General features: G+C 40.5%; 1 protein-coding gene across 2 annotated transcripts in view; it reads right to left on the bottom strand.

Annotated features, from left to right (window-relative positions):
- Positions 1 to 22,542, bottom strand: part of exoc5 (exocyst complex component 5) — a 73,173-nt gene extending 50,631 nt beyond the window's left edge. The window contains exons 1-9 of one of the 2 annotated variants that reach the window (XM_048270882.1): positions 22,108 to 22,542; positions 11,915 to 12,009; positions 8,226 to 8,373; positions 7,950 to 8,144; positions 6,776 to 6,840; positions 5,006 to 5,034; positions 4,699 to 4,808; positions 1,587 to 1,631; positions 1,342 to 1,482 (exon numbers count right to left, since the gene is read on the bottom strand). In XM_048270882.1, coding sequence (XP_048126839.1) covers positions 1,342 to 1,482; positions 1,587 to 1,631; positions 4,699 to 4,808; positions 5,006 to 5,034; positions 6,776 to 6,840; positions 7,950 to 8,144; positions 8,226 to 8,373; positions 11,915 to 12,009; positions 22,108 to 22,134 — 855 coding nt within the window. In that variant the 5' untranslated portion in view covers positions 22,135 to 22,542. The remainder of the gene's footprint in view (positions 1 to 1,341; positions 1,483 to 1,586; positions 1,632 to 4,698; positions 4,809 to 5,005; positions 5,035 to 6,775; positions 6,841 to 7,949; positions 8,145 to 8,225; positions 8,374 to 11,914; positions 12,010 to 22,107) is intronic. The other variant, XM_048270879.1, reaches the window with a different exon arrangement.
- Between the last annotated feature and the right edge of the window lie 4,503 nt (positions 22,543 to 27,045).

Below are 27,045 nucleotides of genomic sequence, written 5' to 3'. Positions count from 1 at the left end.
ATACTCCATGGGTAGCCTTGGAATGTTCTAAAAGGGTAGTTCTATAAGGCATTCCATGGGGAAAAGGCCAACTATAATAAGTTAACTATACAGTAGGCTACATAAAAATGATCAAAGTATTTAGCCTATACACAGCAGTAGACCTGCATCACTGTATGAAACATTCCAAAAACATATTACATAGAACTGCAAATCATCTGATTTTAATATTTTTAGATATCTAGGCTATATTTAACATTTATTTTCTATTTGGCCTGTTATAAAATCATGTATTGAACAATTTAAGCACAGCTCAGCTTTAAGAAACTCAAATAGGCTACATCCATGCTTAGTATTTTGTGTTCATTAAGGCTTCTTTGATAAACTCTTAGCTGTAAATCCTCTGATTTTAATATTTACAGATATCTAGGCAATATTTGTAACATTCATTTTGTATTTGGCCTGTTATGAAATTTAAACACATTGTGAAACTTAAAGCCCAAAGTTGTAAACATGCAAATTTGTGGCAAATTCAAAACTGGATTAGGCCTACTCTGGAATGGCTAACTGTACAGGGGAATGTTTTACACCTTTGTGTTCCGTAAGGTCTACTGTTTTTCTGATATACTGTTTGTCATGTGTTGAGGGAAGAGTTTGTGAAGTATTCCATCGAGATGAATGGGTAGAGAGATGGCCTGTATGTAGATGAACTGTATGTAGAATATTATGATTACTACATTAAGTTACTTTTCTCACGGACCATTTACCACAGCAACTAGAGGCTAACATACATGCGACACATGGGTATGTCTGTACAGGCGATACATGGGTATGTCTGCATGATGAGTAGGCTACTTCACGAGTAGTTCAACAGAGAAGAATGGGTGAATTTGGATGCACTTTCTTTCTTGTCGTGCACGGTCACTTTCTCCACTGCGTAAAGACTAAATTAATTCGTTGGACGCAAAGCAGAATATTGAAAGAAGGGGGAGCACCAAGGCCACAGTGGCCTGTGATCCTCCGATTTTCAAAGGGGCAACGACGGCCATGTAGAAGGCTACATTAAAATTCTGGAGGACAACATTAGGCAGCCTGTAAAGAAACCCTGGGGTCCATTTCCCAAAAATAGTCACTGACTACGATTCATCTTCCTGGTATTGTCACTGCCAAATGTGCCAAAATGTAACATTTCCAAAATGAAAAACATTAAAAGACAATAAAAAAAAAAAACATTAAAAGACAAATTAAAGACAATATGACGCTTAAGTGACATTGTTCTACATGTCGTTATTGTTAGTCCTGACGTCCTGAACTAATCAGTTTAGGATCTTCATTGACTTTAGTCATGATTTTAAACCTTACCTGTAACTTGTTATCAAAAATGCTCTGGATGAGCTTTGCCATCACTGTTTCTGGGCTGCAAAACACCTCCCCCACTTGTTTGTTGACACGCTGACATAAAACTGCAGTGTCATCAAAAATGTCATTGCACATGTATGCACCCTGAAAGGAAGGAGGATGCTCATTTCCAGGACACACAGTTATATAAGCATTCATTTATCAGTTATCTGGTCATCAGATTTTACCCAGCATTTTTCAGTACTCACCTCCTGACACTGCTTGATATAGACATCTACACAATGTGCATATCCCTAAAAAAAAAGAAACATGGAAAATGGTGCTTCAACACACACAGACAAGGAAGTTCTCAGTACATGAATTCCTTACAATACATCAGTGGTTTGTCAATTTTTTAAAGCATAGATCAAGTCTCGTGACCGATCTCTCTCCAACTGGTGAAATGTGTTTTTATTTTGGAAAATGTTGTGGAGGCAGAAATTGTGTAAGCTATGTCAAAACCAAAGACATTAATGTCAATGGCAGCCTTTGATAATCTGATTTATTTCCTTCCAAAGGATAACTAGCACTCATACAATGTATAACTGGCGCTCCTGTGACGAAAAAAGGCTGCATGGTGTTCTGTCACTGGTAGGCTTATGTACAGCATATTTCAAACTCATCATTGCAAGAGGCAGAGGTTTGAGTTTGCATAGAGAGAACATTCACTTTCGAAGGAACATTAAGGAAACAAAAAACGCTATCTTACACACACTGGATCCAAGATGGTGGCGCGGACACTTCACAAAGCCCTATCTCTCCAGATTTTGCGAATCAGTAGTTATCGGCTTGTTTATTTCAGGTATTTTTCGCTAAACACAGTCTACCGTATGTATCGTACAGTCAACAGGCACTTTTGGACATTGGTTCCAGCTATCCTGACATCTTTATCAACGTAATCCCAGAGATTGGATCAGACAAAACCACTATACTGACTGGAAGTATAAGTATACTCTTTTGATCCCGTGAGGGAAATTTGGTCTCTGCATTTATCCCAATCCGTGAATTAGTGAAACACACTCAGCACACAGTGAAGTGAAGCACACACTTATCCCAGCGCAGTGAGCTGCCTGCAACAACAGCGGCACTCGGGGAGCAGTGAGGGGTTAGATGCCTTGCTCAAGGGCACTTCAGCCGTGCCTACTGGTCAGGGTTTGAACCGGCAACCCTCCGGTTACAAGTCCGAAGCGCTAACCAGTAGGCCACGGCTGCCCAAGTAACCTTAGACGGGCCAGAAGATGTTAGCAAAGACGATCTTGCGGTGGATTGTATTCGGATAATATTTGTCTTATGCAATATGTCTTATGTCAGCATTTATATCAAGAAAAAATTATTTGAGTCTCATGATTTTTTTCTTTATATTTTTGCATTAAAGCTGCAGTTGGCAAGTCTGACAGATTGAGGGGGCTTAGCCAAAATGTTAAATGTTTACCATGCTCATGCCCCTTCCCCACTACCACCCTCTCATGAAGTTTGTGCTCGTCAGTGCGCACCAGACTGCACAGACTGTGACTGACAGTCAGATCTCACACAGCCCTGCTCTGATTGGACCAGAAGAACCAGGAGTTGTGGATTTTTGCAAAACAAATAACAGGCTCTAGGTGGAGGTAGAAGTGTGTTTTTTTTCTAAAACCGGCTGATTTATGTTGTTCTGTAGTGTCGGTTTCAGTGAATATGATAAAAAAAATATTGCCAACTGCAGCTCACTGGCGAAGAAAGCCCAGCAGCGCCTCTACTTCTTGCGCAAATTGAAGAAGGCAAGTGCCACGCCTCCCGTCATGACTACATTCTACAGAGGGACCATCGAGAGCATCGTGTCCAGCAGCATCACAGTGTGGGGCGGAAGCTGCACAGATCAGAACATGAAGACCCTCCAGCGCATTGTTAACACAGCTAAGAGGATCATTGGAGCACCACTCCTCTCCCTGCAGGACATTTACACCACCCGCCTCACCCGCAAAGCACTAATGATTGTCAAGGACACAACCCACCCTGCACACGAACTGTTCAGCCTCCTGCCCTCTGGAAAAAGGTACAGGAGCCTCCGCTCCCGCACCACCAGACTTGCAAGTAGCTTCATCCACCAAGCAATCAGGATGCTGAACAATCTACCCACTCTCCCATCACTCTCCCATCACTTTGTATGACCAGTGCATGTAAAGAAATTGACAATAAAGCCGACTTGACTTGACTAATGTCACTAGGAAGCAATATATTATATTATATTAAATTATATAATGGCATCTGGCAATATAAGAACCATGATGGTGGGATACTCAGGCTAAGCAATTTACAAAAATGTTTGTACTGACATACTGTAGGCTAAATAGTTTAGATTTTTGCCCAAAGTTGGAGACCATGTAGAAATGTGTTGCAATTTAAAAAAAGGTTTACTCGGGAACCGCTTGTTGTTCAGATGCATGCGTTATATCCTCGTATTCGGTAAGGTCTTCTGTTTATTGTGATATACGGTTTGCCTTGTGCTCGTATGCAGAGATGTGTGCAGAATGCAAATATGACTACATTTCATTTACTCGGGAACCGCTTGTTGTTCAGATGCATGCGTTATATCCTCGTATTCGGTAAGGTCTTCTGTTTATTGTGATATACGGTTTGCCTTGTGCTCGTATGCAGAGATGTGTGCAGAATACAAATATGACTACATTTCATTTAAGTTCAATGTTAAGTTTCTCGCAAATCATTTATCACAGCAACTTGGCGTTAATATAATTTCGCTCGTTCACATGGTATCTGTGTGATGAGTACCCCCCGAGAAATTTAGTTGAACCTGGACTTGAGATTTTACTGGCGCACAGCAGCTCAATACTAGGTTAGTCCTGCTAATTATTCAGTCTCATATCATGTATTTGCCAGGAGATGAAAAATAATTCTAGTGGAATAACATTTGGTGCGGATGGAGCTGAGCTCCGGCAGGGTGTGCTGTGGACCTGAGAGGGTGGAGCTGCACCTGTGCGCTCCGGCCCAATTTAACCTCTGCGAACAGCACTTCTGCCATTGCCTGAGCGGCCTTCTGTAGGCGATTACCGAACTACCAACTTTCTAGTTTTGGTTGAGGTGCTATAATATTAGAATCAATATTAAGCCATTAGTGGCTTGTACCATTGGAAAGCTGAGGCTAAAATCTGCAAAATAGGAGCTAGTTCTGGCCTTAAAATACCCTGATCAAGCTGCAAACTGACAGATGGATAAGACACTCTACAATCAACCAACCCTCACTCAACCACCCAGTCAGTCACTTTTTTTGTACAGTAGTGAGAGACATGCAGAGAGACATGTTAGCAGTCACATGTCTATTTTTACCTTAAAGTGAAGGAGGACAGCAGCAACCTCCCGCATACGTCCAATCTCCCCCCTGCGCTGGGCATTTGTGAACTCCTGAATTAGCTGCCGTTCCAAGTCATGATACTTACCTGTAACACAACAACACTGAATCACATACACCAACAGTCTGCAAAGGTGTTTGGACAAACTTTCTAGAAAATAAATCTAAACATTTTATTATATTAGGTTTATAAATGTATTTGAAACATGCAAAATTCAAATGGTACTTATTATTGTTTAAGGGGTAGATAGTAAAATTCCATAGATTGATTCATTAATTACTCACTAGCGATTTTAGCCTTTACATCTGCAAACCTGCCAAAACAAGGAGAAACAAAAGCAGAAGAATGAAAGACCCATTGAATGAATCGTACAAAATACCGACCAAAGACTTCAGAGTAGCCGCATTGTGTTCAAGAATCTTTTACTTTTTCAGAGTGGGAGATGAATAAATGAACATTGAATAAGCACAGTTGGGCTAACTACAACCACTCAAACATGCAGTAAAGCTAATTACCAGATATACACCAATTCTGTGTGTACATACATCTGCATTAATGTATTTTGAAAAATAATATTCCCTGACTTTCCATGTCTGGAATAGACTTTATCAAATTTCCATGATATTCCAGAAATTCCCTGACCTGTGGGAACCCTGTATTTTAAAGACAAACTGAAGCCATTATATTTCAGATAATTATATTTCACAAACACTTTTGCAGAACTATGAGACTTATGGGAGACAATAGCCTATTTTAAGTTAAAACCAATGCTATTTATGACCACCTATACTACGCCTAGACAATAATTTGGTCTTTTAACCTAAAAAAGTAGGTTATAGCTTATAATTTTGAATAGCCTATGCCAAAGTTATGCATAAGGTTACGCTATTTATTAATTCACTCATTATTTACTCAATTAACTCACAATTGATTTCAAACCATGATCATTATTGATTAAATGTATGCTTTTATTATTCTCCAATTTATGTAGGCAAGTATCTAATTCTTTTTCTCGATGTAATATTTTATGACTTTCAATGAAAATCCTGTAGGTGGTGGAAATCGAAAACAAATCCTCTAGTATTCCCTTACCTTTACAACATAAATCTTTTTTTTGTCAATCGTCAAGCAGACATGAAACTGACCTAAGCCTCTCTTGAATAAACTAAGGCAAGATGCAGCTAACCTTGAGGTAAACATTGAACAATACACAGGGGTAATCATCAGGCTAGTCTTAAATTATGTATGTGTACAAAATGCATATCAATAGGTTTGTTATTCAGAATGACTTCTGTTAAACTGTTCATGTATCAAACCCACAAAACATGCATTGGCATGGATAATAATTTTGCCATATTTACCAATTGAAGTTGCTACCTCCACTGTCAAGTAGGGCTGCCACTTGTGTTAAAAAGTCCTGTTCGATTTTTGAGACATAAGTGTTCATTGAATCGATTTTAAAATCGATTTTTCATGTCTAAAGACAATTCCATTTTCAACGCCAAATATAGGCGAATCCACGGACAACTAACAGGCATTAGGACGAACGTAAAGAGGGCGCTTGAAGACGGACAAGCCAGCAATATTTCTGATGATTTATTGGCGTGAAGTTTCGTGCACAATGACAAACAGGAGTGCAACACTCTCGAAAAACAATAAGCCGAGTGGACTGCCATAACATCAATGAAAAACATTACTGCAGGCTTCAACGTGGCTGTGTTTACGGTTAATGTTATGTAATGTTTAATGTTAGCCGAGTCAAAGAGACTGGTTCTTTGCATTGGCTCCCAGAAGAGCCTCTAATCTATGGGTCAAGACTGGGCATTACAAAGAAAGTGATGCCTGGATTGAACAGGTATCTTTGCAGAACTGGAATTACAAGTTTGCATCATTTGGTGGATGTATCAGGATCTCTTATAGACAGTGCCACATTGGCTGTGTGCATGGGAGTGAAGTCCTTGCGTATGGTAGATAAAATCTTGCATTATTGGAGAACAAAATTAACATCATGTGGACGCACAATGATAAAGAACTATCTTCAGAAATATGCTCACCTGTCAAATGGTAACTCCTGTGCAATCAGATGCAGCTTCTGAATAATGTCTGCAGCTTCCTTGATCTTCATATACAACAGACAAAGGCCAGTTGAAGAAAAAAACAAGAAACAAACTTTTAATCTACAATACCGCTTGAAACACTTCATTCTTACAGGCCCCAAGGACAGGAACAGCAATATAAATGTTGGGCCCTGTGAAAGAAAATAATTTTGGGCCCTGCAAATGCTAGGCATGTCCCTTAGATGATGACTTCTGGTGAATTTTGTGGAAACTAATTGATAAACTTAAGCAAATATATGTCATATGATCGCATATTGCAATGCAGCCTATTAGGCCTAAAAAATCAACTCATTTATAGAAGAGCAAAGGAGCCTATATACGCAAAACTGGTGAAAGGCCATCATGATCATTTTGCCAATAATGACCATGGATTTGTTTAGTTTATAATTAAAACTTAAAACACAGTTATAATTTTGAGAGAAAAACAGGGGATTCCAAGGCACTCTCAATTGTCAAAGGTTAAAAAGCCTTTATTTTGTTGGCTTGGTTACATTTAAACCTTTAAAAAAACTCCGACACGTTTCGGCAAACAAGCCTTCATCAGGGAGTCAAACAGTTATAATTTTGACTACAATATTTAGCCTACTTGTTGAGAATATAAGTGTTGTCTGGGGTTCTCTATAGTTACAAATCAATGGTCTATGTACACAAAGCTGTCCTACAGTTACAAAACTTTCCTGCAGGTACACAGACTTTAGCACCAACTTAGGGATATGTATTGTATGTGGGTGTCATGACTTGTAACTGTAAAACTGATTTGTGACTGTACAAACAATTTACAGTATTACCCATATGTCCCTCACTTACAAATTTATTCTACGGGTACAAATCATTCCACAGTTCCATCTTTCAATTACAAATCTATTCTGCAGTTACAAATCTCTCCTACAGAGCTACAAATATATTTGAGACAGATTTGATGCTTTCTTGTTAATTAGCCAATGGTGGTAGTCATGCTCATGTGGTTGAAATGCTCCAAACTGTTCAAATGTTGGTTCACGAACGGGAACGGAACCGGTCATTGGAAAAAGGCTAATAGTGGGTGCACCACATGAGGTGCTCAGTTGTGTGGTCAAATTGAGATTGAGATGTGAGTGAGTTGCATGCTGACCTTTTCAGGATTGTTGAAGACATCGCTTCGAAGGTCCCCATCAAGAAACTCATTAAAGTAGGTCATAAGCCTTTGAGCTTCCACTGCCCTCTGACGTGGAGTGTTCACACCCTCTAGTTGATCACCAAGGTGACACACTTTTGTGGCAACATAGCTAATATGTTCATCAAGTTCCTGAAAGTGCTGGAAAGCCACCTGCAATGTGTATAAGAGACGTTATACATTTTTTCCGGAAATTAGATAACTATCCATTTCAACCACTAAGATAGTATTCACCTGGTTGCTCCTTTGTAGGTCTTGGACTTTGTGAGCAAATTCTTTGGCCTCCCGGTGACACTGCTGCTCCAGCTTCTCTACCTTTCGCTGTATTCTTTCATCTAACTGCTTCAACTCTTCTATGTGGTTCTCAAACTCCTCAAGCAACCTGCCCAATTAGCACAGAGGATTCATCAGCATAAGACAAGCAACAGTGACTTACTGTACGTGTTTGAACATCAGGGAACTCCTAAAGGCAACCCCTAAAACAACTACTTATGGGTAGTTTTATAATCAGGGTCATATAATAGGTCATAATGAAGCGCTTAACATTTTCTGCATTTATCCTACCTCGATGACTAGACTAAGGAACGCCTTGACAATTGGAAAGAAATAAGTGCAAAACTACGATTTGTTGGCACAAAACACAGAGTGAAAACAAAGGGCTGTTCCTTTCCATGTAATTTGCTAATCACTGTTGGACTGCTATAACTTCACGCGACATGTACATAGCCCCACACATTCCAAAGGGCATTCCTTGGACTTGGTGTGCTCTACTGGTATAACCCCCTCCCATCTTCAATGCATCGCCTTGGCTGTAGTGGACCACCATGCCATCTTGTTCTCAGTTACTATTTCCCTACGAAGGCAGCATGCCAAATGGACAATCACGCTCAGGAACATCAAACATGTGCGTATATCCATGCTGTCCAACACCCTAGCACCTGCAACACCCCCACCCACCACATCCCCTCAACCACACAGTTCATGCCCTGGTGGAATACTTCAAAGGTGCTACAGAAAATTCTGATCCCACCACAAGACATTTAAAGACCAAGTTAAGAGCTACAAGGAGGCTCTTGCAGGCAAAAACTCTTAGCACACTTAGGACAAAAACAAAATCATCTCAAAGTACTCAACTATCATCTGACTACTTCATTAAACAGATAGGGTTCATCAATTCTTATGGTTTGACAGTTCCATGTTTGGGAAACGAAGTGTCATCTGCATTATAATTTTATTTTAAAGATGCAGTCGGTGATTGCGCAGGAAGTCATCATTCAATGACTGATTTTATTTCTGAAATCTTCCTTTAATGCTGACAACATAAGCTTCAATTTGATATGACTGGTTAAGAGGTTTATTGCACGAAATGCTTTGAAGATGAGTCATGAAAAAATAATGTCACTTCAATCGGTACATTTGGCGTGGACAGGCGGACGCCACCTGCACTTTGTTAGAGTTTAACTCGACTGGAAACTATACAGCTGGATAAACTGAGGTACGATATATTTTAAATCGGTTCTACTTATGGTTAATCTTAATTTATAGTCCTAAAATCGTGTTACATGACAGTATTTGCCTTCTCATCAGCCTCGACATTATGGCATAACGGGGGGCCGGGGGGCTAGTGCACAGTCATGTAAACTTTAGCTAGCTGCATTACTCTGAACTGCTTGCAATATTCTCATTTTTCATTTGACAATTTCATTTAAAAACCTGTTAGTACATATAACCTGTAAGCAAGTTTATTAGCCAATTAGCTTGTTAGGTAAGCATTATATTGGCAAGTCAGTATAGCACACCAAAGCTGAATAAATCAACGGGCGGCACATTTGTAAGTTGCGTTACGTTCTCTGACATTAAATAAGTTGAGCGATATTTTTACTCCTCTCAATATGTAGAAAACATGATGTGAAATCACAGATTCTGTCAGAAATGTAATTAACTTATTGCTTTTCCTCAGGTTGTTACCTTACTAGGCAGTTTGTAGTAAACTATTTTAGCTTGCTAACTTCTGTGTAAATGACACAAAAATCAGACATGCTAGTCTCAACATTTTCTAACATGGCATGACTTGAAATAGACGATAGCTATTCTACTCCTCTCAATATGTAGTTATAGAAAACATGATGTGAAATCACACTGTCAGAAATGTCATTATTGCATTTCAGCAGTTAGTTACTAGGTGAAATGCAATCTGTCTACTGTATATCTTAATGCCAGCCAGGCAATCAGATTTAGGGTAGCTAAACCCATGTGTATAAATAAAATGACTTTGTATATAAACAAGCAAATTACTATGTTTATAAATAAAATTACTTTTCATACTTCTAAATATTGAGTTACTCAGAATGTTCCAATAGTTTAGGATACATCTTCTTGTGTGTGCATGTGCATCTGTAGTTTTGTGATTTTATTTTTTAAATTGAAAAATAAAAATAGAAAAAAAATAATAAAAATAAGCCTGCACTCACAATGCTGAAGACCATGAGGGGATGGAGGAAGGAGGTATAGATTTATGTGGCGTGCGTAGGGTGGTGCAGACTGCCACTAAAACACTGTGTGAAATAGACTTATGTTGTTTTTTACTCACTTTATTGTCTCAGGCATATGTGGTTTTACCAACCGGAAGGGGTGGGAGCTTGTGCTTAGTAGGCCGTCATATGCAAACAGTGCAGAGGCATGGGACGAAGAGACCCCAGAAGAATTTCACAGGTTTCTGGGATTGATCATTTACATGGGGTTCACTTCCCTCCCTAATGTCCATTGCTACTGAGGAACCAAGTCTCTGCAGGAATCATGGGCCAAATTGTTGCATAATTGTTTTAAGGCTTTGGATGCTCTGCATGTAGTAGATCCAGCTACAGAAAACAATCGAGATTGTCTTAGGAAACTGCATTACTTGATGGACCACCTCAAAAATGATGTCATGGGGACATGAGGTGGCGTAGAATATGTCTTAGCAGTGGAAGGACACTTAACCGAGGTTTGGTAGCTACAGCCAGAAAGACTTTGGCAGGCATGATGAAAATTCATTTTTAGGTGAATGAAATGAAACTTTGACAAATTTTGGATATACATTTAGAGAGACTGTTCATTACTATATCAACATTACCATATGCATTTTACATAATTTCATAGAACTGATCCTTCTGATTACAATGGTATGTATATCTAATTGATGGTATATATTACCTTACAAGAAACAGGTTCCAAAAATGGAAATGTTCAGCACAGGCACAAAAGTTAAAGTTATTAGCAGATGCTTTCATCCAAAACAATGTACATTATATTTTAACCAAAGACCAAACGACAAACACCAAAGAGGTAGCTCATCCCTCCCTTCAGTATTCCCAGAGAAATCCCACACAGGGTTTCGTTTTTGTTAAACTGAGATGATGTGACAAAAAATGTTAAGGGCTTGAAATCGTGTACAATCGCTGACTGCATCTTTGATTAAAGCCATAATTCTAATCGAATCGAAACTAATCTAATTCTTTTGGTCTGATAGATAATAGATAGTCTCCTGTACACTATAGCAGGGCTACAGGAGGTGGCGTTTAGAGGATTTTGCATTTGAACTCTTCATTTTATTATCTGCATAATTAAAAATATTTAGTCATTTGAATATTTCATATTGATCGTCTTTAATGTCATTACAGTGGTGGTGTGTAGGTCTAATTGACCTATCGCAAGCGCCACCCATCGAAAGCGGATAAGCCAATGGCAGTCCAGTAGCTCCGCACATAGACAAAGCCCGACAGCTTCACCTTACGGCTCCATCGAAATGTATTGTTGTCAAGCTAATTTATACATGGAGTGGGGGCATGCTGAAATAATGTTGTCCCGGGCCCAGGTGTGATGCACGCCGACCCTGGGTAGTCATACCATAGTAGTGACACCAGTAAGTGGGTGTCTTCTTTTACCTTTTGGGATCAAATGCCTCTGCTCCTCCTTTGGATCCCCCTCCTGGTGTCCTCCATGCCAGTCTTTCAATGTACTCATCAGCATCAAATGGTTCCTAGAGTAACAATAAAAGACTCTGTTTTCTCTGTGTTCAGTTTTAGAAAGCCATCATGTATCCAGAGCTTTAAGTAGATAGGAAGTCATTGAGTGAACTGGGAAGAGGGTCAATGGGGAAGGATGTAGTGAGACATAATTGGAGGTCATCGGTAGTGCTGGGCGGTATACTGGTGTATATTTTCGTCATGATATGAATTTTTAAATATACCGGCATACCGGTGTATTTGATTACACAGTGCGACAGTGTTTCAGACGGGACTTTTTTACACGCACGCATGGTGCCACTGCGAGGCATAGTGAGGGTAAACACAAAACACCATAAGGTTTTCCCCTGAAGTATGACCCTTAAGGCTTAATTTCTCCTTAGGTAAGGGGTTTATTTAAGGGTGTTGCACAGGATACCTTAAATTGTTTCTTTAGTTAAGGAAAAACGGGATACTGCATTGAAAGGGATTTACCATCCTTGATTACTAGCTCCGCTAGTAGTTGGCTAGTAGGTGATGTCGTTAGTTAGCAACCCACCGAACACAGTGAAGTTTAATGTTCTTATCATTCATCTCACCTTAAGAATATTCGTTGAAATTATCCAGGTAGCAAGTAAAGCATGTTATAGACATGCACTGAGCAATACTAGCTGGCTAGTTAGAAATGATCCCGACTGTCATCAGTGCACCAAAACAAACTTTTTTGTTAATGTTTTGCCTAGCGAACCGAACCGAAGCTCGTGGCAGGCTAACAAGACATCCACATCAAGGTAACGTTAGCCTACCAATAACGTCATGTAAACCACACATAACAATAAGGCATGTTTCTGATAGGCCTATTTGACAGAGTAAGCATATTAGCAGAGAGGTTTTATTTTAAATTTTATAATTTTCAAAAAAGTATTTTGACTGCAATTGTCTTTGCATTCCGATTAGATTCTTCATTAGAATCATGAGTGGCTCTTTGTAAACAGCATCATTTTCTGGGGCCATGCAAAACTGCATTACCACTAGTGTGGAGTTATTCTACATCATGACAGTAAAATAGACTATCCTTAGTCAGTGTACTGCAGCAATTCCTCTCTCAACCTGTAGAAAATGCTGTGAACATCTGATTATGCATGGGGGAAATATACGTCATATACCGTGAAACCGTAAGAATTCTGAAAAATACCGTGATATACATTTTTGGGCATACCGCCCAGCACTAGTCATCGGCATAGCTATGAAATTGAAGGCCATGTCACAGATGACTTGGCCAATGGGCAGAATATATATAATGAATAGGAGGGGCCCAAGAACAGAACCCTGGGGGACAACACAAGTGACAGGGGATGTGGAAGACTTGTGTGGACCCAGAGTGACAGTGGAATGGAGGGCTATGTCTGTGATACCAAGAGCTGACAAAGAGAACATTATGGTTGACCGTGTCAAACTTAACCCTCTAACCACCCATGTCACAATATTGCGACAAGTGTCATTACCGAATAAAACAGACGATAGACCCGAGTACAGTGTAAAATCTCATTTGTACTCTTGACCACTAGTTGGCAGACACCCAGAGCTTCGATACAAGCTCAACCTTTGCACGCGAGAAACACACAAAGAAGACGTGCATTTCCTCCATAACGCGAAAGCAGTGTGGGCCATAGTTGCACAAATTGAAGCAGAAATACACCAAATGTTGAAAAAAAATATTCACGTGTGATGAAGTCTTGGATCTGTTATTCACCTATTCTGATTCTGAAGGAGAATATCTGCCTTTTGGAGAATATGATCGATCGTCTATTGACTGAAAGTCATGGTGCGTCTGTGAATGGAGGTACGTCTTTGCGACAGTGTCCACTAAGCATACCATGCTTATTTTCGACCCTCTGCCCAACATAGCTGGAGGTGCCAGTAGCAATAGTGATGATAGTGTCTGTAATGGACGTGGTATAGACAGCAGGAGTTGTAAAAATAGAACTACAAAGTCACCCGCGATAGGAACTGATTTGACCAGGCTACTTTATTGTATAGTAGCATAGGGTTTGTGATTATAGTAATAGTTTACTATTGTTGGTTTACATGTGACTGTTTTCCTGTTCAATTGTTATGTGGGTGAAATGACAAAAAAAGAAAGTAAAACTGCTCAAATATGTTCAACATCTAGTATTTACTGAAATGTGCATAATTCACGGTGGTTACCATCCAGTGACGTCATAATATGCCAATTAGAGGAGTACATTTACCCCCTTCATAAACTTCTGTTCATACTCAGTGATTCACATTTACAGTAGGACTTTATCCTTTAACCACTTGCAAGCCATGGCCTTTTGAAATTTTGATGTAAAAATCCAATTTATTTTTTTAAACCCTGGTGGCTAAAGGGTTAAGCTTAAAAGTCCAGAATGATGAGAATGTTTGGTGAACCGTTATCAACAGACAGGAGGAGGTTTGTTTGTTTAAGGCCATTTCCGCAACTAAAGCTATTTAATGGCCAGAGCATTGTGTTATAAAAACTTAAATATGTTTCTTAAAATCTATGCTAATAAGATATTCTAAAACCTTCAAAAAGGTGGGACCTTACTAAAAACATCAGCTATAGAATTTTGATGATAAAATTGTTGTCTTTTGGTTTTCAAGGCAGGGAAACAGATCAAAATAGGTCTCAATGACAGGGGCGTTTTGCAAAATTGGCATAATGGAGGATCTTCACCACTCAATAGAAAGCTATAAGTGAATCTTGAATGTCCTATACGACATCTGGTATAGACTATTTGATCGTGTCTGGATTGAAAAGAAAAAATAGTCCCTTCCTTACAGTAGGATGGATTTCATATAGCTTGTTGTTGGTACATTGGTCGCATTCAGATTGCCACTTATCTGTGATGTAAGAGCTCAATATAGGTTTAAGGTCTGAGGCAGGGATTTGACATTCTGTGACTTTTTAGTTGAGGGCTTGCTTAGCAGCACTGTCTGCTTTCTCATTTTCCCTCAGACCAACATGGCCTGGGACCCAGCAAAAAAACTAAACTCAAGTTCTGGTTCTTTAGACGTTCTAGTTTATCAAGGATGTTGACAATAATAGGATGGTCAATTTTTAAGGATTCCAATGCCTGGAGACATGATCTAGAGTCTGTAAAAATGAAAGACTTTTGTTGTTTAGTCTGATCTATATATTCAAGTGCCAAATATAAGGCACGAGGCTCAGCCGTAAAAATAGAACATATTCCTGGTATTCGTAGTCCACACTGATTCTGTCCAACTACCATTGCTGATGACACACAGTTATCCACTCTGGAACCATCAGTATAAATCGGAATGTGGGAGAGGAAGTGACATGGCATGTCCACATACTGCTGCTGGTACTATTTGGGTGCAGGGCTCTATACTAAAAAAAATTCCAGGAGCACCCAAGTTAAAAAAATTAGGGGCACAGACAAAAATCTGGGGGCACAGTCAGTTCTGTAACTTACACATAATGTAACTTTATACTGCAGCTAACATGCAAGTGCACCAATTGCGAAGATTAAGAATGACTGACAACATTTAGAGGAAACAAGATTTTTAAAAACATCAGTGGCTACTTTATTTTCAGTCCGTTCTATTTTTCTACATTTTGTTATTGTAAAATAATATAATGCATTGCCATATTTGCATTTAGCCTGTATATGAAGTAGGCTATCCTGCCAAATGTAGGTCCCTAGGCCAATTTATTGATTTGTGAATCCACCTGTAGCTAATCCAAATATGCCCATGGTGACCTATCTGACCGCATACTGCCCATACTACTAAAACGGTGAATTACTAAAACGGTGAATTTCTAAAACGGTGAATTTTCTCTTCCTCAAAACCCAACATAGTTTAATCAATGATATTTATATGGGGGCAGTAGACAAATGGTATGCATACTTTCGTTTTGCACTTCAGATTGTATTCGGTGTAAAACAAACAAGCATGCATGGAAGCCTGGAGTTGTCTGTAGCATTCTACCTTTGAAGGAAACTGGAGTATTACAGGAGGCTACTTTTGTGCCTGTTCGCTACAGCTATATTTTGCATATTGCAGCCAATACGTCAACTGGGCTAAAAGGCATGTTACCTTTTCCTCTCACTGCATTCTCAGAATCTCATCCTGTTCCTCATCTATCCGATGAATTCGGTGGATTGAAGAAGTTAGTTCTACTTTGCATTTTGGCCAGCTAGTCTAACTTTCCGTTTTTTTTCTGCGCGCACCCTTGAATATGATAGAAGCAACTAGCAAGTCACAACGCGAAACTGCTAACGTTGATGGGAGGTGTAGTTTTTATGCTGCATTGGCGACTTGATTTTATGGTTCTTACCCAGTAATGTTTCGCGATGTTGCAGTGTATTTTGTAGACAAACATTGACTTTGTTACAAGTCATTCGCACCAGTGCGCCTAAATATTTTTTTGCACTCGTAGCCATTATTTTTACTCGCATGTGCGAGTGAAATGTGCGCACTGTAGAGCCCTGGTGTGGGTTCTTGATTTCTTCCTGTGACTTAAATCCTTAACAATTTCAGGTTGTCTCAAATTCCAAGGGGGAATAGAGCAAAAATTAGTCTGCGTTACACTGTCCATGTTGATGTTCAGATCCTCAAGGTAGGGTCTTATTCGGATTCCAAAAGGATTATCTTTGTATGCTTTAAGCTTGACTGCATATTGAAGAGACAGCTTCAAGCGCCGATTTTGAAGTGAGGGTTCACTTGCCTCCACATAAAGACTCTGTACTGGGGAAGCCTTGAAAGCCCCCAGAACCAGCCTTAGACCTTGGTGATGAAGTATTCAACATCTGTATGTATGATTTCCTTGCTGATCCATAAACAATACAAGCATTCTATAGCATTAGCACAATGTGTTCAGCCCCCCACTGTTTTTGCCAATACTTTTATAATGTCCAAAGCTCTGAAGCATGTATTTCTCAAACACTTCATGTTCATGTTCCGGGAGAACAGAACAGGGCGGCAGATCATATGCTCACGAGGAGCCCCAAATCACTAGCCTGGCTCCGCCCTCCTCCGTACTTTGCCCTCCTACGTCAATTTTCATTTCCCTTCAGTAAGTCGTCTGGGTCTGCAGTATACTCACGGGGTTTCTCCGGCCAGAATTTTGCAGGTCCAATCAGCAAACAGAGGGAGTAGCTGAAAACGATGACGTTGAGGTTGTGCGCTAGTTTGAGCATGACATACGTTATTGGTTATGGCAGATCCAAAGTGGCTCTGGGCAAATCCAATAGTATTAAACTTCAACACCCGCATTCAAGGAAGTTAACGCTTGGCAATGGAAAGTGGCCAGACTCTCTGTACATTATGAAATATGTATGAGAGTTTGGTAGGACCAGGCTACCCCATTACATTGGGAGTTTTCACCCACAGGTGGTGGAGGTGGTGTGGCAGCGCTTCGGGAAAGCTCATGTTGATATCTTTGCCTTGTGCGAGACGATACACTGTGTGAAGTGATTTTCCCTGACCGAGAGCGATGGTCTGCTGGTAGTGGATGCTCTGGCACATGAATGGCCGAAGGCCTGGCTGTATGCCTTCACCCCGAAGGCATTGATCCCAGTGATATTGGAGAGAGTGAAGAGAGGAGGGCACGAAGTGATTCTGATAGCCCCTCATTGACCCGATCAGATTTGGTTTTCCGGTTTGACCCTGGTCTGGTCTCAACTCCTTCATGGACAAGAAATTATGCTCTAGCACTTGTTTTGGCCTCACACAAACAAGCATACATTTGTAAGTGTCTGAAACTCAGATCAAATAGAAGTGGTCAGACAGTAACCTACAGGACCAGCAATAGCAAAATAAAATACAAAATCACAAAGCCCAGAAGATGGCGGAGTATAAATTAAAGTCCAATAGTAAAGGAAACCTCAGAGGTTGGCAAAACGACCTTTCTTCGAAAAAAACACCATGCCTGATATAAATCCTTAGAGTCATGCCAGTATTGCAGTGTTTGTATTTTGTATCTCTGATTCTCCCTGATGCCACAGGATTAAGAAAAAAAGATGATTTAGGTGGAACTGGCAGGAAAATGTGTGTGATTAAAAGTTTGAAGAGCTCCAGGGTCAGGGCCAGGGACTTGAATGAAAGCTCAGATTTTCCTCTTTAAAATGATCCCAAATAAAACTAGAAATACAATTCCAAGGAATTACCAGTGCATGAAAATGCAAAAGTTGTGATGTAAAATATCATGTATAGTTAAAATAGATAATACAGAGATGGTTACTACGGTGATGCTAGGATAGACATGGTGGTTGCATAGCTTAATAAAAGTTGATAGTTTAAAAGTTGTTGATAGACAGCTAGTTTAATAGATAGATGGTTTAATGGTTTAATGGTAGTTTAAAAGTAGACTGTTTAAAAGTTGAATGTAAATAGTTTAAAAGTTGTTGACAGACTGAAAGTTTAATGAATGTTGATATTCAAATAGTTTAATGGCTGTGTATAGGTAGATATTTGATGACAAAGTTGAAATGGCTCTAATGTTTGCTAGCAGTTATGCTAACAATTTTAACTATGGTAACAATGTTAACCATGCTACTTAGCTAACTTAGCTAATGTTTTCTAGTAGTTTTGCTAACTATGCTAACATGCTAACCATGCTACTTAGATAACTTAGCTAATATTTTCTAGCAGTTTTATTAAAAATGCTAACTATGCTAACTAATGTAACCATGCTACTTAGCTAACTTCGCTAAAGTTTTCTAGCAGTTTTGCTAAAATGCTAACTATGCTAATATACTTACTAAGCTAACAATGTTAACTAGCTACAGTGGGTAGGAGTCATAGTTGATGACAAGTTAAAAGTTGTTGATAGACAGCTAGTTTAATAGATAGATAGTTTAAAAGTAGACAGTTTAAAAGTTTGAATGTAAAAAGTTCAGTAGTTTAATGGGTTAAATTGTTTAACAGTGGATTATTGTAGTGAGGACTTTTATTTTGAAACAGTTTTGGGCAGAGGAAACAGTTGAATAGGATGTGTAGTCTTAATTGACCCAGATTGCATGCTTAAAGCCTGAGGCTGCAGGTGGCCTGAACACCTGGCATAGGATTCTAATTGCTTAATGGCCGTATTATGATGTCACAATCGGCAATGTTAAGTCTATTGGGATTTTGAAAAAGTTTTTCTTTTTTAGTTTATAGTTTAAAAAGTATACATAGCAAAAGACATAGCAACCTGCTCCATTTGAAGACCTACGTTACAAAGTTTGAACGAAGTTAAACTGTTCAAGAGAAATTGCGTATGGAAAAAGTGGTAAGCGGAATAATAATAAGAAGTAAAAGTTGTTGTTGCCTAGGAACAGTGTTGGGAGTAATGCGTTACAAAAGTAATGTAATTACTGTAATATATTGCTGTTTGCAGTAACGCGGTAATGTAAGGCATTACAAAAACAAATTGGGTAATATTTACTCGGTACAAACTTCAGTAACGCGCGTTACAATGCAGTTTAACCCAAAATTAAGCGCTTGTTTTGTTTTGATACATATTCGCAAACACCACGCGAGAACAACAGAGGAGAAAAAATCCGCGCAAAATAGTAGAACGTTATCTCCTGATACTGGTTGAATATGACTGTGGCTGCAGCAGACTCGCAGGTGGACTCTATTTGCGGGATGGACATAAGCCTACGCTCATTATTTTCAGCTTGTCAGAGACAAGGCTATGAAGAACATAATAGTCACTTTGTGTGCGAAACTGAAAGATCTCTCAGCTCGCGAAATAGCACAAGTAAATTAATGAAACATCTAAAGTAGTGCCACGCTAATCTTTTTGATTCTTGATAAAATACAAACTATGCTGTTGTGCATGTCAGCTTTGTGCTGTGAACTTGAATTGAAGAGAATAAAGGGATAGAAATGCAGAAAAAGATTGTGTAGCCTGGCAGTGCCAGCGCTCTCACCACGCGCATCACGCACTTTGCGTTGGGCACCAAAGGACAGAGGGGGCACCCAAATGTAACCAATGAATGCTTTACTGCAAACTGCGTTTCACTCTTCATCAATAACGTTTACAATGTCAAAATGCACTAACACGATGTTACATGCAAGTTTGATACCTTTTGGGTTCTCTCAATCACCACGTAGTACTAGAATTGGTGGGTCTTCAATCATTCGTTTTCCAAGCATTTACGTGTAGGCTACATGAAGCACATGATATGCTGAGTCGACTGAAACTCATTCCATTCAGATAGCTAGGTGGATACCAGGCTCATAATTTACTTGTATTCGCAAAACGAAATGTGAAGCAACATGTCGTTGCATACTTCCATTTCCAAAGCAATGAAGGTTGTGCATATTATTGTTAATATTGTGCTATCAATGTAACTCAAACAAATAAGGCTTGTAAACAAGAGCTGGCAAAAGGGCATTATGACAACGTAAAGATCAATGCTCTTAAAGTGACAGTGCACCATTTATAAGTAAAACAGCATTTCTTCAGAAATTAATGTTTAAAAATACACAGTAATGATCTGTAAATAATAGGCCTTTTATTTTACTTTAGGTGTTTGAGTTATCATTTAAATGTCACTCACTCAAAGCCACTCACTTAGGGCACCGAAATGGCCAGCAGGCCACCATCTTGACATGTCTTTATTAAAGGAACCGTATGTAAAAAATGTATTTTAATTAATCATAAAATTGCCCTGATATGTCACTAGACATTAAGAAATGTTCATTTCAAATACTTATATCACTGACAACAGTAGTCTGGCCAGGATATTGTCATTTAAAAAGTGAAGTTGCAGCCCTCAACTGATGTTGATGTTGTCATGTTGTGTTTTGGCCTAATGCGCCACCCTCCACCTATCTACTAATCACAAAGTCAGTAGTGTTTCGTCATCCGGTTGCCAACTCTGCCAGTCAGAGGGGAGGGGAAGGGGATACACCGCTCTACAGTAATTTGAAAGTGATTGTAGTACCCGTTTTGGCCACAATCTTACATACGGTTCCTTTAAGCTTTGATTTACAATATAGTAGGCTCTCTATTGATTTTAATGAGTAGGCCTAGGCCTTAAAGTTACAGTATTTCTATCACAATTTACCAGACTATGACCTTTTGTCGGTTTTTAACAAAATTCTGACTATGATTGTTCCTTGTAATGCATTATGAGCACTGCGCCTATTGCATTCTACTGTTGCCTTAAGCCTAGCTCAGTCATTATGCTACCACATCTCCCTCCATTGGAAGAGTAAGCTGCATTGAGCGTAATAAACTGCATTTAGAATGGCAAATCCATATTTCTAGATATTTTGGTGAAAGTAACTTAAAAGTAATGCAATAGTAGTGTAATGCCTTACAATTCAGAGACAGTAATATTATAATGTAACAAATTACTTTGAAATGACAGTAATAAGTAATGCATAGTACATTACGATTTTAAAGTAACTTGCCCAACACTGCCTAGGAAGAACAGTACAGTGCACTGTAATCAGATGCAATTTTCATGCACTGTAATCAGATGCAAATAGGTCTTTAACAAAGGCTAATAGCAAGATAGACACCTGCGTCCAAAATGTGTTTTTTCAATGGGGGAGGGTAACTTTAACAGCTGATAACATTAATTTATCTGTGACTCCAGAAGGGTTATCATACAAAAATGCAAACTACAAACATATATATTTTCAAAAATTATAAGCAACCTTTGCCACCTTGAGTGGTACCGACATCTCATCTGGTCCATTGACTAAAAAGGTTAGGCGCAATGTTCATTTCGGGGCGGGGAGGTTGTTATGCTTTAGCCTACTAAAAAAACAAATGTAATCACTGATGCCATCAAAACCATTAGTCACACTTTCCAAATATGACAGTCTGCTAACGTTGTCGTAAAGGAGATCAATTGAATATGTAAAAACGACTGCACGGAATTAAATCATAATTGAGACCATGGTAAAAAAAAATGTACCCTGTTAAAACTGCCGAAGTTTGACTGGTTTGACCACCAGCTCGTTAGCCAACGAAGGCTAGATGCTAACCTAATAATGGCACTACATTGCACTAACGTCACGTAATATTGAGCGACAACAGTGCTCTTTACAACATATTATCATTACACCGAACAAGATCACCTGCGTTATATCTAATGTTTGGTGACGGTAGCTTCACTTACCTCAAACAGCTGGGCTGCTGCAGCCATTGTGTAAACCCTTATTAAACCCCGCAAATAAACTGTCTAAAAATGGTTCGAAGGTTGGCCAACCTACAAATGTTAAAGACTAGCAATCCCTGCTAAATGTATGTATATGCCAATATGGGTTAAAACCCAATTATATATCGCTTCCTGTTTTCTAGCGTAGCAGTTCTTTTTAGTTCCGTCATTCTATGGTTCCGTGGAGTAAGCGACAATAGGCAATATGGCGGCAAAAAAGCGTCAAAATAAAGGTAGGCAGTCTCTGGAACGATCCAGTAGTAGAAGTATTTCAACGTTTTTCACGAAATGTAAACATCGTGCTGCAACTTCTATAAAGTCTATGTAAATGCATCTGCAAATATTGTAATTGTAGCAGTTATATTGATTACATTATTGAATTTGACCAGAGAATGTGATTTGACCCCATGCAACGCCTTCTTCTTCTTCTTTTTTTTTTATTGACGGTTGGCAACTATTTCTTGTGCATTACCGCCACCACTGGACTGGGGTGAGGAACAGGAGTGACTATTCTGTACTGCTTTATAAAACAAACAAACAAACAAAATAAGGTTTATATCCTATTAAAAAGGCCTGTGCTTTTCAAAAAAGAAAGTAAGTTAACCACCCTGAGTTTCAATACCATGCAACTCATTTGAGTTGATGCAGCGCTGCGCAGACCTGACTTGACGTTATGCATGCTGGGTGTAAGCTACAAGGATACAAGGATACAAGGAAGTTTATTGTCACATGCATATAGTTACTGGAAGTAAGAAATGCAGTGAAATTATGTCTGGTGTCAGCCTATTTGTGCAAAGTGGGGGGGGGGGGGTAAAAAGTGCAGTAGAAGAGGGGTTTAGTAGATTAAGTGGCAAGGGCTGCATAAGAAAGGTGAGGGAGGATTGGAATTGGGGGGGGCACCACCACCACCAACAAGGAGCACCCAAGAGCAACAGGGGCAAGGAAAAACTCCCTTACCAAGGAAGAAACCTTGGGCAGATCCACGGCTCAAGGGGCTAACCCAACTGCCAGGGGTCTTGGTGTGTGTGTTGGGGGGATGACAGGGGAGATGTGATAGTGTGCTGTATATGTGGGGAGAGGGCAGTGTGCAATATGTGTGTTGGAGAAGCTTCCTCATGAGACAATGTGCTGTGTATTGGGGTGATGCAGTGATGAAGATGTGTGTGTGGGCGGGAGGGGAGTGTAGCAGTGACTGTGTAGTGTGTGGGGGGGGGGGGGCAGTGTGCAGCAAATAATAATAATAATAAGCTACAAATACAAACTTGATATCCCGGTGCATCTGGACCCCTTATTGCATGAATTAATTCATGATTTATGTATTACTTCATTCATTAATATCTAATATCAGATAGAAGACCCTGAACAAACTGATCAACATCTTGGACAATGAATGTCATCCACTCCACAGCACTATTACAAAGCAGAAGAGCTGGATCAGCTGGAGACTTCGCTCACTGTGCATGCACAATTGACAGACTGAGTCATTTGTCCCCAGGGCCATTGAACTGTTCAATGCCTCACTAAAGGGAATAGGAGAGATAGACTTCTCTGCATAGTCTGTCTGCCTCCACCTTCTCCATGTTTGTGTACTGACTGTCCACTAGCCCAGTGTTTTTCAACCACTGTGCCGGGGCACACTAGTGTGCCGTGAGAGATCATCAGGTGTGCCGCAGAAAATTACCCAAATGTCACTCACTGGTCCAGAAAAGCAACTGTTGCATCAAAGAATTTATAACCACATACTCTCATTGATTTGTATGATTGTGGTATGCAGGCATTGTACAACGGGGGCCCCATATCCAGTATTCACAGAATCATCACATATCCAGTTCATAACAACAATTAAATTAGATATAGTCACCTACAAATGAAACAGAGGGCGCTTGTTTTATTGAGCAGGTCTTGCATAGAAGCCATAATAAGGCCATATCTGTGTATTATTTGAAGTTTTAGGCTATGGTATGTTTATTTTTTCTTAGTTAGTGTGCCGTGGGACATTTTAAGTGTCAAAAGTGTGCCGTGGCACAAAAAAGGTTGAAAAACACTGCACTAGCCTACTGTTTTACTGCTACACTGTTTACATGCTATGCAGTAAACAGTGTAGCAGTAAAACAGTAGGCTAGTGCACTAAACCAGCAGTGTGTTCTTAAAAAGACAGCGTCCCTAAAGCAGAACGAGATAATGCAGTAAGCACAGAACGATATAATACAGTATGGTTATTATGTCCATAGTATCCACCCAGAATTCACCACAACAGAGAAACAATAAAGGTCAACGAGGAGGTGGGCGAATGATCCGCCCGCTTCAGCTCCTCTGCACTGGAATGTGGGTTGAGGCACCCAGACGTGGTGTTCCAGAGGCCTTGTGATTGGAGGGAGGGAGGTGGGGTTGGGACTTGGGCCGGACATGAAGGCGCCCCCGTAGTGGAGGCTGGGCGAGCCTCACAGGTCTGTCCAAATCCAGATGAGCCGGCTTGAGGTGGTCCACAGAAATGTGCTCCGCCTTACCACCATGTCTATCGCAAAATGCTTTTCTCCCGTCTCTAAAATGCGGAACGGGCCGTCATAGGGAGGCTGCAGCGTCCCCGGTGTGTTTCGTGACGGATGAAAACATATTCCGCAGACGTGAGGGAGTGTAGGATTGCGGGAGGCCGTGGCGTAAAGTGGGTACAGGCGCAAAAAGTCTAGCCTTATCATGGAGCAGAGTTCGCTGATTGGCAGCGGACCAGGGAGCTGTGGTCTCGGCAACGAAATCCCCTGGAATCCGCAGTGGCTGGCCATACACAAGCTCTGCTGATGAGGATTGGAAGAGGTGAGGAGGTAAGTAAAACCCAGAGAAGAGGGAAGGGGGCCCACCAGGTCCACGTTGACATGGTCAAATCTCCGTTCCGGCACAGGGAAATGCGCCAGGGGTGCTGTGGTGTGGCGATGAATTTTGGAGCGCTGACACTCCACACAAGAGTCTGCCCAGTCCCGCACATCTTTCTTTAGCCCATGCCAGACAAACTTGGCTGCCACCAACCTTTGAGATGGTTTCCTACCCGGTTGAGAGAGACCGTGCACAGCCTCAAAAACCTGGCGTTTCCATGCAGTGGGAACGATGGGCCGTGGCTGTCCGGTGGAAACATTGCAAAGCAGCATGGGACCGCCGTCACCAAAAGCAATCTAATTGCAGTCCAGTAGCAGCAGTCCTGAGTGACTTTACCTCCGGGTCGGTGGACTGATCGGCGGCCATGTGGGTGTAGTCAAGCCCCAGTTGGGCGGCCCCCACGATGGCGCGAGAGAGACAGTTCGCGACGAGGTTGGTTTTACCTGCAACATGTTGTATGTCCGTGTTATTACACGGCTCTTGCTGCAAAAAGTTCCATTCACATGAATGGGCCTTCCCAACGTTCGGGCCTATGTTAAATCTATATAAATCACCGGCAAAGTATATAATCACCGCTGTCAATGGCAACTGGTTTTGTGCTTCTGATTAATGTCTTTCATATCACTCCGCAATAAGTCCGTTGATCGCTTATCGGAAATTCAGAGCCGTAACGTAGCGACACCTGGTGGAAAAATGGGCGACTTTCTCATTAATTTTAACATTTACGGTGAGTACGAAACTTTTGAGCGCTAGTGGCCAGCCCAGTTTTTGAATGAGAAAACAGAAGAAAGAAAAAGGGAAACATCTGCTGAAGACAAAGAGGCATAAAGTTTTGAAGGACGAAGAGGTAAACAAAATAGCTGCTAGAGGAGGACAGACACGAACTGCAAACCAAGAGGAGCACAGCATGGGCGATTAAAGTGCTCAAGGACTGGTTAGTGGAGAAGGAGATGTCTGAATATATAGAAGAATATGAAGCAGAAAATTTAAATAATGTTTTAAGATCATTTTATCCATCTGTTCAGAACTCCACGGGTCAGCCATATTCCGTCGGAGTTATGTTGCCCTCCGTTGCGGAATAAGCCGTTACTATGGCAAATTTAACATCCTGAACAACCCGGCATTTAAGTCCAGCAATAACGTGTTTAAACCGGTCATCAAAGGTCTCCGCAAGGGAGGACAAGACACCAGCCAGCATCATCCTCCCATCTCCTGTGCTGACATGAAGCGGCTTAATGAATCGTCGGCCCTCTCTACAAATACAGCCTTAGGATTGGTCCGGAAGGTTTGGTTTGATGTCCAGTTACATCTTGCACGGCGAGGCAGGGAAGGTAATAGATACCTGACCATGCAATCTTTTGAACTTAAAAAGGATGAGAATGGGAAAGAGTACATCACACTGTCCCACAACGCAGAAACAAAAAATCATAAAGACCCAAGAGACCCGCAACAGCAAAACTACCGTGGGTGTATATTTTCTGAGCCGGGCAACCCTAACTGCCCAGTGGCCAGTTTTAAAGCATATAAAGAAAGAATTCTATTTTAAAGCATATAAAGAATCTAAGAAAGGATCAGTCAATCTTGAACCAGCAAGAAATCTGGTATTCCAGAGAGGCAATGGGTCACAATGCCCTGGGGCTTATGATGGCCAACATCAGCCATGCAGCTGGACATTCACGGCGCTACACCAATCACAGCCTGAGGAGCACAGCAGTGCAGCTGCTGTCAACAGCTGGACTAGAAACGAGAGAGATTATGACCGTCACCGGGCATAGGTGCGAGAGTAGCCTGAAAAGCTACTGGGCTCCTACCACCACAGACAGGGAGAAATGGAGCAATATCCTGTCAGGTGAGCTGCCCCATAAAGTCCAAACAAACATAAGTTCTAACATTTGCCTAACATTTTATAGCCTTTTGGATAGGCTAACATTGCGAATTATGTTGTTTCAGGTGTGTCCGACAAAGCCCCTACGGCAAGACCAGAAATGGATGGGGATGTCAACCTACATTTCCCCAGAGACGAGTCATCCT

The sequence above is a fragment of the Alosa alosa genome, chromosome 2 (genome assembly GCF_017589495.1).
Source record: "Alosa alosa isolate M-15738 ecotype Scorff River chromosome 2, AALO_Geno_1.1, whole genome shotgun sequence".
In the NCBI taxonomy this organism is placed as follows: Eukaryota; Metazoa; Chordata; class Actinopteri; order Clupeiformes; family Clupeidae; genus Alosa; species Alosa alosa.
This window is presented reverse-complemented; position numbering and strand designations above follow the sequence as displayed.